General features: G+C 44.0%; 6 protein-coding genes across 6 annotated transcripts; 2 read left to right on the forward strand and 4 right to left on the reverse strand.

Annotated features, from left to right (window-relative positions):
• Positions 1-352: 352 nt before the first annotated feature.
• O0I10_002303 (uncharacterized protein) lies at positions 353-4558 on the reverse strand (the record flags this gene model as incomplete). Its single annotated transcript, XM_058482387.1, has 13 exons — positions 353-499; positions 578-928; positions 996-1580; positions 1637-1828; positions 1885-2028; positions 2087-2204; positions 2265-2435; positions 2502-2650; positions 2707-2824; positions 2883-2971; positions 3034-3366; positions 3434-3703; positions 3761-4558. 13 exons carry the CDS (start codon positions 4556-4558, stop codon positions 353-355), a joined length of 3465 nt encoding a protein of 1154 aa, XP_058346885.1.
• Positions 4559-5806: 1248 nt separating this feature from the next.
• On the forward strand, positions 5807-6581 carry O0I10_002304 (uncharacterized protein; the record flags this gene model as incomplete). The annotated part of the gene is made up of 5 exons (XM_058482388.1): positions 5807-5875; positions 5944-6147; positions 6209-6262; positions 6326-6343; positions 6405-6581. 5 exons carry the CDS (start codon positions 5807-5809, stop codon positions 6579-6581), a joined length of 522 nt encoding a protein of 173 aa, XP_058346886.1.
• A 105-nt stretch (positions 6582-6686) lies between these two features.
• Positions 6687-8063, reverse strand: O0I10_002305 (uncharacterized protein; the record flags this gene model as incomplete). Its single annotated transcript, XM_058482389.1, has 2 exons — positions 6687-7613; positions 7689-8063. 2 exons carry the CDS (start codon positions 8061-8063, stop codon positions 6687-6689), a joined length of 1302 nt encoding a protein of 433 aa, XP_058346887.1.
• A 639-nt stretch (positions 8064-8702) lies between these two features.
• Positions 8703-11606, reverse strand: O0I10_002306 (uncharacterized protein; the record flags this gene model as incomplete). The annotated part of the gene is made up of 4 exons (XM_058482390.1): positions 8703-9063; positions 9134-9454; positions 9505-9674; positions 9738-11606. 4 exons carry the CDS (start codon positions 11604-11606, stop codon positions 8703-8705), a joined length of 2721 nt encoding a protein of 906 aa, XP_058346888.1.
• Positions 11607-12054: 448 nt separating this feature from the next.
• Positions 12055-14652, reverse strand: O0I10_002307 (uncharacterized protein; the record flags this gene model as incomplete). Its single annotated transcript, XM_058482391.1, has 5 exons — positions 12055-12806; positions 12875-13564; positions 13619-13816; positions 13887-14094; positions 14164-14652. 5 exons carry the CDS (start codon positions 14650-14652, stop codon positions 12055-12057), a joined length of 2337 nt encoding a protein of 778 aa, XP_058346889.1.
• Positions 14653-15841: 1189 nt separating this feature from the next.
• On the forward strand, positions 15842-18877 carry O0I10_002308 (uncharacterized protein; the record flags this gene model as incomplete). Its single annotated transcript, XM_058482392.1, has 6 exons — positions 15842-16404; positions 16463-16611; positions 16668-16904; positions 16962-17271; positions 17328-17488; positions 17571-18877. 6 exons carry the CDS (start codon positions 15842-15844, stop codon positions 18875-18877), a joined length of 2727 nt encoding a protein of 908 aa, XP_058346890.1.
• Positions 18878-19011: the final 134 nt, after the last annotated feature.

Raw genomic sequence — 19011 nt, forward strand, 5'->3', positions numbered from 1 at the left:
TTAAAAGATAGCGATGCAATGAACCACCGCGGGAGTCACGACCTCCTGCTATTCTTTCATTCTCTCTTTTCACACAACGCGTTGTTGATTATCCCGACGATCTCCCGGTATTCACCATCTCCCATATGCCTGATTGTATTAGAGATGCATTTGTATGTTGTTCCTCGAATAAAATACATTGATAATCCTGATACGATGATATCCTGGCTCGTTGTGTCAAATATCAGTAACTCTGAGAATCGCCGTTTTTATTGATTACATGTGGTGTGAAAAGGTTCATTGTGGTCGTGCGGGAAAGGGAGTAATAACGAGGTGAATAGGGTGTATAGAGCGGATGGATAACACACACTTTTTATGAAAGATGCTTCGAGTCGCGTTCATGTCTTGAATCACGTTGATGGCTGACTTCATTAAGAAGGCTCTTGTAGTGCTTATTCTCGAGTTTGTCCAATGGTACCGCATCACCATCCTCACCACCATTAAAGAAGATTTTAAGCAACTAGCAACAAAAACGCAAAAAAAGCATCATGAGCACGTGCGTGTGTAAGTGCTTGTACCATTTCCTCTTGTCACATACCTCGAGCCATTTGAGAATAACGTGCTCTTCATATTCATCCAATGAAGCTACATCTTGCTGCTGTGTCTCGGGCATGGGTGGCCGTAATACCGCTTCCAAGCTGTTTAGCACCTCATTCCAAATCTTGACTACCACCAATTGCATATTCGTTTCGGATAGATTATCATTGAGCGTCTTTAGATTCTTTTCAAGATAGTCGAGCAAAGGTGCAATGGCATTCTCACAATCCTGTATACTTGGCTCCACTTGCTTATTGATTTTGCTGCTGAAGGATGAGAAGAAACTCTTTTCACGTCGTAGCAATTTGTCAAGCGTCCTGCGCGATAGACAATAGCGCATAAATTGGCCCATCTACACATACACACACAAAAAAATAAGTACCTAATTGCTTGCCGGTTGATCCATCCATACAACATACCTGGTCCACGATTAAAGAAGCGGCGTCGTTTTCAGCACGCTTTAACGTACGGAAGGCTCTCACAAACCAAAATTGGATATCGTCCTTCTCGCCCACCATGCTGACTCTGAGCTGCAGCTTGCCTTGGGGATGTAATGGTAACGTGAATTCATGGGTCTGATAATCATCATAGTATTTGGGAGAAAGCTTGAACCATACGCTGCCGCATTCACCATTGGAGCCAATAACATCCTCATCATACACGATAGCCAAGACATCAGCCTCTCGTTCGTTTAAGCAAATGTCAAATGTCTGATCCCATCGAGGTGTCAGTGACTTGTACACTGTCCTTGTACGAGCAATCTCTTCCTTGTTGATTTCTAACACGACATAGGGGTCGCTGAAGCCATTGTTGTCGAGTGCCAGTAGATTTTCAGCACGCACGATCCGGATGGTATACAAAAAGTTCACTTGATCGTTGCGTTCAGGTGTGGTGGGTGAGCCGAATTCTCGCATACGTTCTGCAATCTCGTCCACATCCATCATTTGGTATAACCTGTCCAATCTACTACGAGCAGCCTCGATATCATTGATCATGATACACACCTAAATATCCAATTAGCATTATGATTTCATCCTGTAATAAGGGTGAAAAAGCATACCTCAGGTGTAACATCATGGGGTTTAATCTCATCCTTTGGAGATGATTGACCACCTGTGAGCTGATATCGTGCCATGTCGAACAGAGATCCAGGTGATGTTGCTTCTCCTGCTTCTTTCCTCTGGTACTCAAATTCTTCTCTTACAAAGCCTTCAAGTATCTCAGTATATTGCTCCAATGAAACCGCAATGACCTGGATGATGAATTTTAGGGATTAGATATGAAATAGCTATAGCATAGGATGCTTACCTTTGCAAGTGATGTCAAGAATCGACAACGTTGTGGTTCGTTGGGCCATTGTAGACTTTGTACAAAATCAACAGCTTGATGGAACATACTAAAGAGATCGACAATGGAAGACGAATGCACCGTTGTATCATTGATCATCTTGAACTATTGATAAAAGATTAGTGTGACACGTTCCCAAAGCATATGGACCAGCATCTCTTACTTCATCCTGCTTAATAGCATTCTCGACCCATTCGGGAGTAGCAGCATGTGTGGTTGTGAGCCATCGTCGTGCATGTTGTAAGAACCAAGATTCGACCTTGAACAACTCGGCCTTTTTCCTATCATATACCCGTCAGAGCTCTCATTTATACCACAACAACTTGATTGATCATCCTTACTTTGGTCCATATTGATCATACAATCGCTTTAGACTGAGAACCTTGTGATAGAGCTCAAATGTGACTTCAACAGGTGCTTCCCGGGCCTCTTGTGAATACGCCCAATTTCCAATCATGAGAGTGAAGAGCGGCATATGTCTTGCCATCACGATGCCCCGAACATCCAATACACTATCCAAAAGTGTGATCACATATGAGTTATCTCTATTCGATCGCTATTCCACTTTTTCAACTTACCCTTTGATTGGCTTGGTGAACTTTTTAGTGCTGATTGAACTAAGCTCCTTGATCAACTTGTCTGCTAGCGGTAAAAGATCTTCAAGTGTATCTTGACCATCAGGGCATGCCGACTTTGTCAATGTACGCCACCTGCTAACAGCAGCGCCCTATAAAGTTCTTTAGCACACCCTCTGCTCGGACCATCCTCTTTTCTTTTAATTACCTCCACCGTTTCTTCCAAACGTGTGAGTGTCAAAAGCGGATCCGAGTGATCTTCTTGATATGCTGGGTTTTCATAAATCTTGTCCAACATGGCGACCAAGCCATACACCCAATCAGGTCTATATAGATCATATGAAATTAATACATCAAATAGCCCCATTCTAATCTCTGACATACTTGACTTTCCAATAGTTGGATAAACAATGTTCCAGCTCATGTAGCAACGTGTGGTTCAAGCCTTCATATGTGCGAATCAAACTTTCACGCTACATTGGACATGCGTTAAATACCATATCTCAATCACAAGACCAAGATGGGATTCACTCACGTCATTGATGGCCCAAGTGGCTGGGTCGTTCTCCTTGATAACCTTGTCCAAAGCACGCACCGAATCCTTGACATCCTCAAGGTCCAATTTCTCCTCATCATAGCGTGCCTTGACAAATTCCAAATAAAGCACCGCTCTGAACGGGGCTGACAATCGCCATGTTCTCCAACATTCACGTAACAGCTCATCCGATTGCTGAGAAAGAACACTGGTCTTTGCACGTTCGTTTTCAGGGACCACGTCGGTGTCATAGTCGATACACATGCTCATCAACATCCGGAAATAAGATCTTGGATCATTTGGAATGAATGCGAAGGGTGCTTGTTCGTTCCGCTAAACAAAAAAGTAGTGTCTTAGCTGCATGAAATAGATCCCTTCATTTCCTTTTCATGTTCCTTACCACCGAATCACTTGCAGGCACTGAATTTCTTGAACGACCCGATTCTCCTGAAAGCATATTGGATGAGCCCACGTCCCTTTCACCCGTTGAGCTCAATGCAAGATTGGGTTTCATCAACATGAGCGTATTCATCAATTCGGTCAGCTGCTTCACTTCTCGACGTTGCCAATTCTCATAGGCTTGTTGATCTGGGAAATCTTCACGACGACCAGGGAAAGATTGATTGGTGTGGACATTGTTGATGCATTTCTTTAAATCGACCAAAAGAGCCTAAACAAAGAGGAATAAGTAACTTGAAATAGGAATACAATGTGACATGTCACTTACTGCATCCGTGCATAGGGGTTGTAGTTCTTGTAACTTTTTACGATGATCCTCATCACTGACTTGGAACAAGTTTTGTACGGTGATCACCATAGGGAACCGTTCTAATGCTTCAATGGATCCATCGACTACGGGGGTGCCAGGTGTGGAGGGTTGACGATGATCCTGATGGCTCCTGGTCTTTTTGACGGGTGCCACAAATCCATTCAATCGTTCCATAAGCTCTGGCGTGGCTGATGAGGGCGCATCTTCTTGGACGGTTTGGATAACGATTTCTGCAAACTTGGACATGTACTGGTTGAGTTGCTCATACATGGCTGCAGCATCGGTGGTGGACTTTTTCAACTCGATTTGGCTGGTTTGAAGGAACTGGACGACCAAATCATTGACGCTGCCTGTCGGCTTGTATCGCTGCTTTTGAAGTTTGGCCTGAAACTGGGACAAGACAGCGAGAAACAGTTTTTCTTCATGGTCGATACGAGTCAAATCTTTGGATGTCTTGTACTTGTCAACTCGCTTTAACAAGCCTCGTACAATTTCGCGTGTCAACTTGTCGGATTTGCCGCCGTCTTCGCCAAACACATCGGTCAATGAGCCGAGCATGCCCATGCCCATATGGATAGAATGCCGCTCGGTACGATCCTTTTTAGGTTCCTTGTTGCTGCTGGGAGATGACCCGCTCGTTTGTTCCAGGTAGGCTCGAATGGCACATCTCAGGGCATAATCGTAAACCAGCATGGAATTCAACGACCGGTTCTTTCGACCGCTGCGTCGTAGCTTGGAGCCGCTCCTCGTTTCCATCGAGATGTGTGAGTGTTGGAGGAGAGTGAAAAGAAAGGGTAGAAAGTGAAAGAGAAGCGAAGGGGTTAACTGAGTTACTAAAGCGGTGTATATAGTCGATGTGTGGGTGTGTGATATTGTTGTACGTTATGTTGTGTACGTGCTGTGCCCAGTGTGTGTGTGATTCTCGGAATCCCGAGCTAAATGAAACGAGATAATTCTATTCTGCACAAAGCATCATCCTCGTCATCATCGGTCTTCATTGTTATACTACTACTACTATTTAGGGATCCCTATAAACATTCATTCAATAAAGCATGATCCTATATCTTAACTCCTTATATAACAACGCTGTTGCCATTGTTACGGATAGCAAATTGTGTGAGATACCTTCATTCCGTAGGCCACACCTGAAAGGGTTAGCAGATTGCATGGTACAAGAGCCAATATTTGTGTAACATGGCTTTCATTCGCAATGACACGGACACAGCGATCATCCGATGATATGCATCCTTACCACGCACACGCACACCTATCTTATTGAATTGGCACTTGTCACACATCCATACGAGAAGAATACTTACTCCATATCTCATTGAAGAAGTTGATCATGAAAGCGCATCAATATACCTTTGGGCTAGCAGCCGCTTGCTTGTTGTTTAGCAGCCGTAAGTACGAGTTCCTACGTAGACACTAAAAAAACCTCGTCGATGCATAAAAGTAGCCCTGATTCGGATTAGACATGTTGCTTGACATTCACAGCATACCCTATTTGTATTCGAGTAAGCAACTTCAAAGATAACAACATGCACCACGCTCATGATGCCGGTCAAAAACACCTCCATTATCATCACATTTGAGAATGCATGATTGCAATCGCAAAAATATTGCCAAGGAAAAGGAATACTTGGCTGGTTGACCCGCTTACGCCGGCCTTCATCATGTTGCCTAGCAACAAGATCACCGCTACTACTAAACGTAATGCCTGATTAGGTCATTGGTAAATACCACCATTATGTAATTTCATTGTAATACAGCCATCGATGGTTGATTATATGGTATCATTCCCTTGGGTTTATTTGCAATTGTCAATAGTATCTAATATGCTGGTGACATATCATGTGATTCATGTATACTGTAGGTTGATGCTTGGATCCGCGCAGGTACGTCCTAAAATAATATACAGCTTCTTTTGTCCGACCACTCTGCAGCTCTACTCTTTCCCTCAACACACACACCACCACCACACACACGCGGTTTCACACACCTATGCTCAAGAGTATCCTTATCTTCAACAATCACGGCAAACCACGGCTCGTCAAATTCTATCAGCAGATTGTAAGTCGATTCACTCCCATTGCTTACGTCTTGGTCACCCTTTTTAATGGCATCGCCTCCCTTTCAAGGATATCGCCACACAACAAGCCCTCGTTCAAGAGATTTACTCTTTAGTTTCCAAACGTCCTGACACAGCATGCAACTTTCTTGAAGGCAGCAAACTCTTAGGAGGAAAAGATACCCGTGTCATTTACCGTCATTACGCTACGCTGTACTTTGTCTTTGTTGTCGACGAGAGTGAAAGTGAGCTTGGCATTCTGGATCTGATACAGGTAAGATGAAACATACTAGGAGGGAAGGCAAGAGTGATTGTCATCTAATGGATCGTCATAGGTCTTTGTGGAGAGTCTTGATCGATGCTTTGAGAATGTGTGCGAGTTGGATCTGGTAACGTGATGGATGTCATCAACTTACATATAGTATTGCAACTAACCTTAGCAATTTAATTAGATCTTTCATTTTGACGAGGTAAGAGAGATATGGAATAGAGGATGGATAAGAGTGGTGATGCCTAACAAAGGCTATGTAGGTGCATTACATTCTATCCGAGATTGTACAAGGCGGCATGGTACTGGAAACCAATATCAACGAGATTGTCTCTGCAGTGAATGAAATGAACCGAGCAAAGAAGAAATCAGGCACATCATCAACGAGCGTTCTTGGATCTCGAGCTAGTGAAACATTAAGAGCAGGATTTCGGCATTAGTTTATAGAGGGAATAGTGCTGTTTCTTTATTGAATATAAAAATGGGGCATTGAAAGAGCAAACGATGGGAAACAAAGGACTCAATGGATGGTGGGGGGGATATGATTAGGCACGGACTTTGGTATGGGTAGCAGATGGATGATTGGTCAATTTGCCTTTGTTGATAGTAGGACTACCTTCGAATCGACGATTCATTAGCTGCTTGGTTCGATACTTTTCATAAAAGCGTTCGAATGTATCGATACGGAACATATCACGGTGAACCGATAAGATCATGGATTTGAGGCGTTCAAAGTCGCAGTGTTCCGGGTTACAGCATTCGACAACAGCCCATGGATACCTTCGACCTAATACGGTCTTGTTGGATCGACCTTTCTTGCGTGATTGGGTGTGTGGTGACGAGGGTTGTTGTTGATGATCTTCTTCCTTGTCGGCTTGTTTTTGGGGTTTCAATGAATCACGCATAATGGCAACAGGTCGTCCCGTTTCAGGATCCTCTTCATAGCCAACAAGCGTCAATGGGAAATGTTCGAGATATTCATACATGGCACGAGCATCTTCATCATTGTCTTCCTCGACATACTCCTTTAACATCGACATGATGGTATCCATAACTTCAGAACCGGAATGATTAGTAATCACTTGTTGCTTCTTTTCCTGGTGGTCTTCTTCTCCTTCTTCCTTTTGTGAGTCCTGGTCATCTTCTTCTTCTTCACCTTCGGATGCTTGTTCTTGTTGTTGTTGTTCTTGCTCCAAATCATCCTCTTTTTCAATCTCAATATAGCCATAGACTGGTATGTGGAAAGTGTCAAAAAAATTCCAACGATAAGCCTTGCGGATAGTTTCACGTTGAACGGCAGTGAGTGTGTCGGCTTTGCCAACGACAGGAATGATGTTCACGCGTGAGCTGAGTACTCGTAGCATGTAGCGATCCACATCACTGAGATCGGTCTTGGAAGTGGTGTCGAGGAAATAGAGACATGCATGGATATGGGTGTCGACAGCTTTGGCATCACGTCGTAGCTTTGTTTCCTATATTAACAAACACGTGAATAAATAAATGTCTATGGTGAGTTTGGAAAAAACAAATGACGATTCCCCCTATACCTCAATCAATGTGCGCTCATATTGATGATCAATGTAGGTGCACACAAATCGTAGCTGCTGCTCAATATCGATGCTTTGGTCAAATCCAGGCGTGTCAACCACAGTCAATGACGTACGTTCGCCGTTTTCTTCCACATGCATGGAAACCGTATACAAATCATCTGTGGGGCGTAATGCATCTTTTAAGACCATAGGCTTGGATTCTTTTAGGGTGCCTTGGATGATTGTGTGCTTGAGACTTTCGCATAACGTACGCACAAAGGCGGTCTTGCCTGTGCCTGTTTGACCCACCACCATAATGTTCAAGTAGGAGACAGGCTCCTTGCGTGAACGAGCTGGACTAGAGATTTTTTGGGAGTAGGCGCTGTATAACATGTTGATGGTATTATCGGACAAGAGCTAAAGATCACTCGAGTACATGGGGCTACTTATATCACCTCAAGGTATCATGGAATGAACCGGGGTTACAAGACATTCTCAACAGGACCGAGGAATAAGCTGTTGTCATTTCCACAAACATAAACAATACCCGTCATCCGCTACATACGACAGCCTCGGTCGTAAACTCAACTTTGAGCATACGCCAGATGCAATCATGACACGCATACATAGACCACGTGGCGTGATGGTCGGATGTACACAAATGACACCGATCGCTGGTTTATGCAATCAACAACATGATCCTATTACTTCGATTCCCACATACATACATATTGTAAACGTCCTTGTCGGCTCGTTATTTTACATAGTTGACTTTAAGCTCATAACATGACGACAATGGATCTTTGAAAACTATCGATGATGTGGCCAACAACAAACACATCATAGCGTTGGCGGGCTTAACAGGTGCACATGTCCATTGTTGACGTTGTTTATTGACAAGTACATACGATGCAATCGCACGAAGGATGCTCACCAGTATATGATTGAATCTACAAATAGTATATGTATAATGTATTGATTGCCATGTTAAAGTACTAATAATAAAGGCTACGTATAGCTAAAAAGGGTTTTCTACATGATGAAGCAGTTTGCGGGGGATGGTTCAGGTTTCCTGTTATTGTAAGAGGAGGACTTTTGCTGGTATTCCAACCGATTGGATGTTGCGGGAAAATCATCATCATCATCATTGGTGGGACGTTCTGCTGCAGGTTGACGCTTAATCCTTAATGATGAGAGCTTTGAGGAAACATTTTCGCTTGTGGAGGGGAGATGGGTGGATGATGATGATGATGATGCACCTGTGGCAAATGAAGTGGTAGGAACATTGAGTTTTTCTTCAGCCGGTGCATAGCCCTTGGATGCTGCCTTGCTAAAGTATTCGAGAGCACGTGGGTAATCAGGCAATGTGCCGATGCCATCTTCATAATACGTCCTGCATACAACAACAACATTGTATTAGTCACCTGGAAAAAATGTAGCCTGTGGATCGAAAACAAACATACCCAAGGACATATTCAGCTTGTTCCAATCCTTTGTCTGCAGCACGTTGACACCATTTGAAAGCGATCTCATACTGTGGCATCAAATAACCGGCGATCCCTTGTGCGTATAGCCGTGAAAGATCCAACATGGCGCCTTCATGACCATCCTCAGCCGCTCGAACATAGCATGAATAGCCTTGCCATGCATCTCTAGGAAGGTTCAATAGACCATGCTCATGCACTTGACCCATGCGGTGTACAGCCATAGGCAAACCCGTTTGCGCTGCCTTTTTAAGATAAAAGATGGCCAATGGTATATTTTCCCTTGACATTTGTGATTCTCTAATGGGAGAACGTTAGACTCCTTGTTGATAACCGTATTAAACTCTTACCTTGCAATACCAATACGCTCAAGTTCATCGGCGTATACACAGCTCAAGACATAGGCAGGTTCGGCACTATCGTCATCCAATGCATCGGCTGCCTTTTGTAGATATTCGAGACCCAGCTTGATATTACGCTTTTGGTGCAATTGTCCTCTCAAGAGAATCTTGGCCATTTTCTATATCATAACATGATGATGATCAGCTTTAGATTAAAATAGGCATAGGAAAGAAAGACTTACATATGTCGCCAATGTGTGACCCTTGGATGCTGCAAGTTTGTAGCAATCAACAGCACGTGCGTACTCGCCACGTGACTTTTGGTATCGAGCCAGCTCATAGTAAGCGTCCACCCACCCAGCACGTGCAGCTGCTTGGAAACATTTGTATGCCTTGAGAGGTTGTGGCTTGCTGCGATACGACTGGTCACATTCTTCAATCTCGGGTTGCTGAAGATGCCATTTACCCTTGATAAACAATGCTTCGGCAAGACCAGCTTTGGCAAGTCGCTCAATCCAATACCCGGCTTCGGACAATAAACGCTCACGTGTGCTCTGATTGCTTTTGTACAAACGTGCCACATCAAGTAGATATTTGGCATACGTCAACTGGATAGCCTTGTTGTGTGTCTTGCTTGCCATACGTCGATAGGTCTTGATAGCATCCTTGTCATGTGTCAAGCTAAATGATGCAATGCTCAAACGCGATTTGACAGGAACAGGTTGTAGCAATGCATCAACAGCAGCAGCATTGTTGGTAGCAGCCGTGGTGGCAAGATGAGGAGTAGATTGAGCCTTGTGCAATGGACTTCCCATAGGGGATGGTTGTTGCTGCCTTTGAAATGCAAGTGGTTGTTGATGATGATTGTACTGCATAGGATTGTTGTTGTTGGGTGGCAACATCAATGGCTGTTGGTGTGGTTCCCAAACATGTGACATGGGTCGAGATGATGATGCTGTTGATCCCAATGAAATGGCTGATGCGGTCCTTGGGATGTGTGAAGGAGAAGCAGCTGCTGCTGCACGTAAAAGAAGATCTTGATTTGAAAGCATGGAGACGGCTGAGGATGGTGCACTAGAGATAGAGCTGCAGCGACTGCATAAAGATACGTTGGAAGTCAACTGGGTGTTGATGGGTGGTGGTAGCTCTTCCTTGGATGCACGTCGTCGTAAGCTATGCTGATCATCCTCATCGCTAGTGCGAATACTTGATGCGCTGTTATCCACAGACCAAATTGTGGCGGGTTGTGCTTCCTCAGGTGTATGTGGTGTTTGTGCAGGTCCTGGTTCAAATGGCTTTTGAGTGTGTGTAGAAGATGCCACCGATACAACATCACTTTGATGGGTGATTGCAGGTGCTTCCAATGTTGTTGTAGTTGTTGTTATGGTATCGTGTTGATTGGAGTCATCTGATGATACATTCTCGGTTGTTGTTTTCTCATCGTGTGCAACGTCGGATGCATCTTTGTCATCGTCATCATCATCGTCATCGGATTGATACAATGCTACTTCATCCTCAATGGTGCTGTCAAGTGATTCTTGGATAGGCTCAAGTGGAGTAGGGATCATCAAAAATGGGCTCTCGGGTGTGATAGCGGATCCTTCTTGTTCCTGTTGTTGTTGTTGCTGCTGCTGATCAAATGTTGTGTCACCATGCAAATCAGGCACAAACAGTGGCACAGGTGGCAAAGGCTTCTTTTTCGTCTTGACTTGTTGATTGGAAACCGTTTCCACTAGTGGTGTCCTTGCCGTAGTGTGATGGTGATCATTTTGGCTGTCGTCATGGCAACCGTTGCTACTGCTGCTGCTGCTACTACTACTACTACTGCTGCTGCTGCTGCTGATACGCTCATTGTCGGCATCGTCATCATCATCCTCACTATCGCTTTGTATAATCAGCAGACCTTGCATGGGCTCCGGATAGGAAAGATCTTGCACAGTGACAGTGCGCTTGACCACAGGTTCCGGATGAGCAATAGTGATGCCGTTATTGCTGCGCTTTTGAGTAGCAGACCGTGAAGATGGCTGTTGTTGGGTTGCTGATGTCCAAGATCTCTCAGTTGCAGTGTGCTCCTGTGTTACTGCTGGAGTATAAGCCATAGCGATGGACATTGTTGAAATAAAAGAAAAAGAAAAAGAGAAAGAGATACAATGGATTGAAAACACCAAGAGTGGTTGTCAAATAGGATATGCAAAACATCGGTGGACCAAATTTGTACAATTGTTTGCTTTTGCCCTGAAAGGTGAATCCATCGCTTTATTCGGATGTGTCGATCCGAACAACTTCACATGCACAATCAACATTGCATATAAGAGTTGAAGAAGAAAACGATCACACTGCGTTTGTTGTTGCTATGATACGAGATATAATAAAGGTGATGATATACGGCATTTGATGCGTGTGTGTTTGTGATGACATGAAAAAAAGGCCTTGCATGAAGGATAGATAAAAGACATAGTTGGTGAATGTTGATGAGGTATGGAGTGAAAAGGTATACATGGCGTTGTCATTGACAAGAGAAAAGGGGTAAAAAGGGTACCGCGGGAATTGCCTTGTTGTTTACGCCTGACTCAAACCCAAATCGGCATAGCATTTGTCACAAACACGATGATGCTGCGTGGCCAATACTTGAACCGATTCTCTGGGGCCATTTGGATCTTGTAATATTTCGGATGCATTGAGATAGGTCCTTGAAGCAGAGCAACGATCGCATACAATTAATCCACAACGTCGACAATGATGACGTCGTACAAGGATTCCAAATCGGCGTGCGCAACGACGACATTCCTTAGCATTGATATCCGCTTCCCATTCAAATGCACGTAATCCTTGATCTTCAGGCTCATCATCATATCGGGATACAGCCAATGCATCGTCATCACCATTGTTGTCGTCGTGACCCAACAAATCGACATGATTCAAACTAGAACTCTCGTGTTGTTGTTGGTCATGGACGCTGACCCACGTCGGCTGTGCTTCCGAATTCCCACTATCTCGGCTCCAAGGGTTGGCGTCAAAGTCTGTTGCCACCATACCAGTGCTTGAACCATCAATGTATCCAATCGTTTGATGATCACCTCGTTGATCCGTAGTAGATGTTGTTGCTTGTAAATCATTCAATGCTCCATGTTGATCATTGCCAATTGAAAATCCCAACTCTCGAGCAAGTTCTGGATTATGTTGAACGGGTCCCACGGGTGTTGAAAGTTTTGATCCGAGCGCTGTGATCCGTGCATTGAGCGATTCAATGTGCGCCGTGTGCGACTTTACCAAGATCGTTGCTTGATGTTTGCGGAATTGATTGGTGTCAGCTAAAGAAGAAGAAAAAGGGTGTCTTAGTTGTACAATCGTGACAACACACACATAACCAAAACCTTACTTTTAATTCCAGCCAACAACATTTGTACTGCTTCTTCAAACACACGTAGCTCGGTTGTCAATTGCCGAATTGTCCTTGTTGTAACATCTGTGCTCTCGGTGGTTGTCGTTGCTGCTTCATTGTTGTCATTCTTTGCATTTTGTACCAACTCCTCTGCTTGTTCCAGATAATCCTTTTGCAATTCAACATCCATCGTCGCATCATTTGGCAAGTTGGTATCATCATCATCATCACCGCGTACATTGCCTTTGACCAAATCCATACGTCGCTTCATTACACGCACCCAACGACGACGACGTACCCATCCATAACCAGAGGTTGGTGCAACAGGAGTCCATGCTTGATCATCATCATCAAAAGATCGAGAGTATTGCCATCCTGAAGTTGGGTCAACGCGTGGATCGCTGTAATCGATTTGCCAATCCGTCAACCAGAACCAATTGGATCCACCAGGAACACGACTATTGGTGCTTTGTGGTAGGCTGACTGTTTCCTTGGATGTGGGAATACCAAATGGATGAAGCGACCAAGGACCACGATCTTCATGTTCACGCTTTGTGAGAGCTGCGGCACTGAATTGAGGTCGTGACAATCCCAATAATGATGACGATCGCTGATTCTCATGGATAATCACCATCACCGTAACATGATACTCGTGCAATTCATAAGTCGATCCTGCTGGTACCTCGCCTAAATCCTTTTTAATAACATGTACAAAGGCACTCAACATGTCCTTATACCAACCTTCCATTTGTAGTACAGGCCACCAATTGGTACCAGCCTTTTCAAGCATTTCACAAATATACGCTTCACCAGCTTCACCGGATGCTGCGCTAACATCATAAGCGGCTTCTTGGAAGTTGTTCTTGATAAGTGGATTGGCATTGGCTTCCTCAAGTAGGTATTCGACAATGGACATGTGCCCCTTGGATGCGGCGTTGACTAATGGAAATGTCAAGTATGTCAATAACAAACATTGCACCATAAAAGGAGAGAGAGGGGAGCAACCTACTGAGAGGAGTGTGACCCGTTTTGTTTTGGGCGTTGACGCGTGCATTCCTTTCGACCAAGAGACGAACGATTGGCAAGTTGCCTCGAGAACAAGCATTGTGCAACGCTGACCACCCATCCTTATCCTTTTGATGGATGTTTGCCTTTTTCGATAGGAGGTATTGCACCACGTGGAAATGACCAGCATACGATGCTTTGAGTAAAGGTGTCTATAGACGACAAATCAATCATTTCCATTCATCCCTCAAACGTATCAACTTTTATATGTATATATATACCTCGCCTTCCTTGTCTCGTGAGTCAACTGATACATGATAATCCTCCACTAAACAACGCACAATCTCCACATGGCCACGCGATGCTGCAAAGTGAATGGGAGTGAGACCCGTCGAAGGATGAGGATCATTGACGGCTTTGAGGGGATCAGGCAACAGTTGTAAGACTTGTTTGAAGATAGCCAAATTGCCGGTGGATGCAAGCGAATGGAGTGTCTTTTGTTGCTCAATTTTCTTTCCATGGGTGGTTGATTCTGCTGGTTGAGGAGAAGGACGCGGTGAAAGGGTGGTTATCGCGGCATTGGATTCGGCTCCCCGAGTGACAGGGGCAACAGTAGTATTAGTAGTAGTAGTAGTGGGAGTAGTGATAGCGGGTGAAGATTGTACTGCAAGCTGCGGAAGCTTGATAAACTTGTTATGAGCATCACCATAATACTTGTGACGTTCCCCAGGAACAGGAGGAGTACAAAAATCAATGACAGTGGTAGTCATAAAGAAAGAAAGAGATGGGAGTAATGCGCTTTGTGCGTGTTGATGTGTGATGTGTGCCGAGCAGAAACACAACTGCAGCTGCGTTTGTCGGAATGACTTGATTTTGAAGGACAGCTTTCTATTGTATCACCCTGCCAACACGAACCATGCACTCCCACATTTCATATGTCATGCGACATGTCATCACCAGCACGTGAGATGCAATTCCTTGTCAAATAGCGTCCCATAAATGTTTCACAACAACGGCTCATGTTTTCTTGTTTACTCTCCTGCATAATTCACCCATCGAGCATAATAAAGAAGAATCCCCGGAACGATGATCCGATGCAATACACTCATCTACTACTACTACGTGACGGAAAATGCTCACATACTATTACTATCTAGCGTCGTAGTATGTTGAGATCTTTTTTTATTATGAACCTGCATGATACTAGCAAGGCAACATTGTAATGAAAAGAACATCGTGCATATGCCACAGCAGTAACAAATCTCATCATGGGCACAGACGCTATGTATTTATGAGATGCCCATTAAGCACATAGAAATCGACAATCACCATGCACGTGATCAACCACCTTATCATCAGCTAAGCAAAAACTACATTATGCCGATTTCCTCAATTCTAGAGATCTTCACCCATTTTGCCTTATATAGAGGATTATACTTAGCCCCACTTCCTCAGATTCCCATATAAGTTTGCGAAAACTTAAAGCGTCATGTACAAGAGTGCTAAGCCTGCTTTTTTCATTGGCCACTCACATGTAGCACGTTTGTCTTCTTTGCCTACATGATGTGAAAACCCGCATTGTCCATAGCTTTCTTTATGTTTGATGGTTTTTCAACAAGACGTAAAACTCATAACCAATCATTCAACGTCTCTCGATCTACAATTTAATGTGGTGGTGTACATAGCTGCAACCAAAACCTTATCATTAGTAGTTGCATCTTGCACCACCGATGTGGCGCCTTGAACATCTATCAGCTGACAAGCGACAATCATAAAACCTGGAGATGAAAATTGGTTTGACAAGTTTTTATCTTCTTACTGTGGTTACATACTATGCGTTCAACGAAGCTACCCTATACATACTTTCAGCTTATTTTCCTGGCGGTAGCCTTTGATCCACGCTTTTTGGTGCATGCTACATACAACGTGAGCGAAAGCGTGATAAACGGGTATACTTACATGCGTCCCTTTTCGCAAATTGGAGCCGCAACCTTTGTACGAGATAATGTCCTTTACACGATAGGAGGGCTATCGCAATACTACAACACAACCAAACCGAACAACCATTTTGTTGGATTTCACCTCAACCAGCTAAATGGCGATATAGAAACGGATGTACCAACAAGCCGAGACTGCCCTGAGTTAGCTTATGGCCAAGCTGTGCTGCTTCCTGATAATGATCGTGTATTGCTTTTTGGTGGCAAAAACGAAGATTTATGGGATGAAAACACCACGCTTCTGGTCCATGAATATCGATTCAGCACCTCTATGTGGCAACAGCTCAATGTCAGCGCTGCCAATAATGCCACGAACAATGGCACTGTACCCCGCAATACACACAGGCACACAGCAACGCTAGCCCCCAACGGAAAAGTTTACATTTATGGTGGGCTAGTACCAGGCACCATAACAAGATGGTTCATTCACGTATGGGAATACGATCCTGACACTGGTCGTTTCACCGAGTTCCCCATTGATTATGATCCTGTGGGCACTGTTTCCCTTACCAGCATAGCCCTTCAGTAAGCAATGGTACATGTGGTATTCGTACGCCTTCATAATCCTTATTTACCTTGCTAGGGATGGAAAGATTGTCTATGTGATGTATCATGAATGGGCTGAGGCTTTAATCTTTGATACCAACCGTGGCGTGGGATACAAGCAGGAACTCTCCAATCAAACGATGGGCAAATTTCCTGACCCAAGAATTGGTGCCAATGCTATTCTTGGTAAGCTTTGTTTATCCAAGAGTGAATCTTTCTTGCTCACATTGTTTCTCGTTCAGCACCTGATAATTCAACAATATACTACTTTGGAGGTCGAAAAAGATGGGGAGATACATACAATGAAGACCCTCTCGACATACCTCAAACAAAACTGGTTGCATTCAACAAAATCGATATACTGGACACCAAAACTTGGGCATGGCTATCTCCTAAAGAAGTGCGTGGTGAACCAGCTAAGGCACGTTATGATGCATCAGCAGCTCTATTGTATGGGAAATACTGGACGTTCGTTGGAGGTATGTAACATGAAATGCATGAAAGCAATCATCTCAAACAGCTATTTTTGTTATTAGGGATCTCTGAATTTCTATGGACAAATGATCTAAACGTGCTTGAAATTCCTGAAGCCAACTCCCCCACAAGTACTTTAGCAAATGCATCCATCACCTTGACGTGGCTCCACAACATCACCGATCCAAATCTTGATGAAAACGAGAATCATGAATCGAGAGGGCTTGGAGGAGGTGCCATTGCTGGTATAGTGGTGGGATCTTTGGCAGGTGCTATGTTGGTGATTATCACGCTTGTTTGGATGATGCGTCATGCAAATCTTGGGCCATTAGCGATATGGGAAGCTTTGATCTCACTCATTTGGGATAGGCGGTAAGATTTAAATACAAGCATATGACGAGAGAGCTATAATGTGCATTTTACAATAGTGCTGGTGAACCATTGTGGACAGCTATCTTACATTCGGTGTCAAAGTTAATCCTTACGGGGTTGTTCATAGCGTATTGTGTCTACAGCATCATCCAAATTGTGCAAAGCTCTGAGACAACGGTGACTATGAGCACACCTGTTAACCAAGTACGACTGCCAGGTATGCGAGATTCCAACCAATTGTAACTTAATCTTCTCATTTATTTATTGTAATTGTATGTAATTGGGATACTACTATGAAGACATACGGTTTTGCTTTGACAATTTCCGCCATTCTGAGGGCATCACAAATATCCAATCCGACATTGTGTCAAGGCCAGATGCTGATGTGATGGATTGGGGCGGCTTTTGGACAAATTTAAGTGATCACTTCCATATGCCTTACTACTCCAGCAGCAGCTCTGGTGATCTTCGTTGTTGGATGTTTACAGCTCCGCCAGATTTCAAGCTTGATTACGAGGCCAACAGTCCAAAGAGTAATGGCACCAGGCTTCGCTTCCTTCTTGCTAGCGGTGACGATGGAACTAGCCAATCGAATGCTTACTTGAACCAGAGCCGCGTCCACATTTCGGTCTATCATCCCGATCGCAACCCCATCAAGGTCGTGTACAACATTAGCAACCAACCCAACCTCAGCGACGATTACATACAGCAATGGTTACGACGTGAAGCAAGTGACCAGCAAACTGAAAACAGCTACACAATGGAATTCAATACATACTCATCCATTGGCTATCAACTCAAGAACCATCGTTACCTTGTGGATACACCTTGGAATGCTGTTGGATTCGCTCAAATACGCAACAATACACCTGAAGTGGAGACATCATTTCGTACAAGTATCCAAGATGGATCGATGATGATCAGGAATGTCCTTGATGTGTATCCTGCAAGCTTTGCTGAAATTGTAGAAGAGGATCAGCGCGTGGACACCCTCATGTCAGCTTCTGGTTTGATTGGTGGTATGCTTTCATTGTTCACTTTCATCCTTACAACCCTGTATGGTGCACGTCCTACCTCCATGTATGGCTGGATCATGAAATTGCCATTCAACAAGCCGACGCGTTCGATTGAAAGAAACCTGCTACGAAGCTTTGGATCTCTTGGTCAACCGATTCCTTTTGTACATCCTGTCGACCCTCATGTCTTGAACCCCCGGCAACTTCAGGAACACAAACTAGTAGAAACAGCATACAGCAACACCGCTACGGATGATTTGCATGCCAAAATTCGAAATATGGAAGAAACGCATCAACGAGAGATGGCTGCCCTTTTGAAGCGACTGCAATTGATGGAACTGGTTTTCAAGTCATATTATATCGATGATGAAGTATTCAACAGACTGCATGACGCTCATTGTGCTGAACAAGATCATCAAAATAGTAGTGGCACGCTGACACCAACAACAACCGCTGACAACGATGGGATATTTACCCGACTCTTCCGCCGTCGTCGATATCGTGCCACACAAAATGTATCAGACGAGGAACAACCTGCTCATAATTCGGCTGCACTACTGCTCGATTTGCCCGAGAAAAATGGATCATGATTACTATAGCTATAGCTTTCTTAATAGTATCCCTTATATAACGAGTAAATTTATAACCATGTATCCCTTCTGCATCACGTGAATGACGTTGTCGATTGATACCAGTGGTTGCCATGACTACAGCATTTCATACT

Source organism: Lichtheimia ornata, assembly GCF_029851405.1.
Source record: "Lichtheimia ornata isolate CBS 291.66 chromosome Unknown scaffold00006, whole genome shotgun sequence".
In the NCBI taxonomy this organism is placed as follows: Eukaryota; Fungi; Mucoromycota; class Mucoromycetes; order Mucorales; family Lichtheimiaceae; genus Lichtheimia; species Lichtheimia ornata.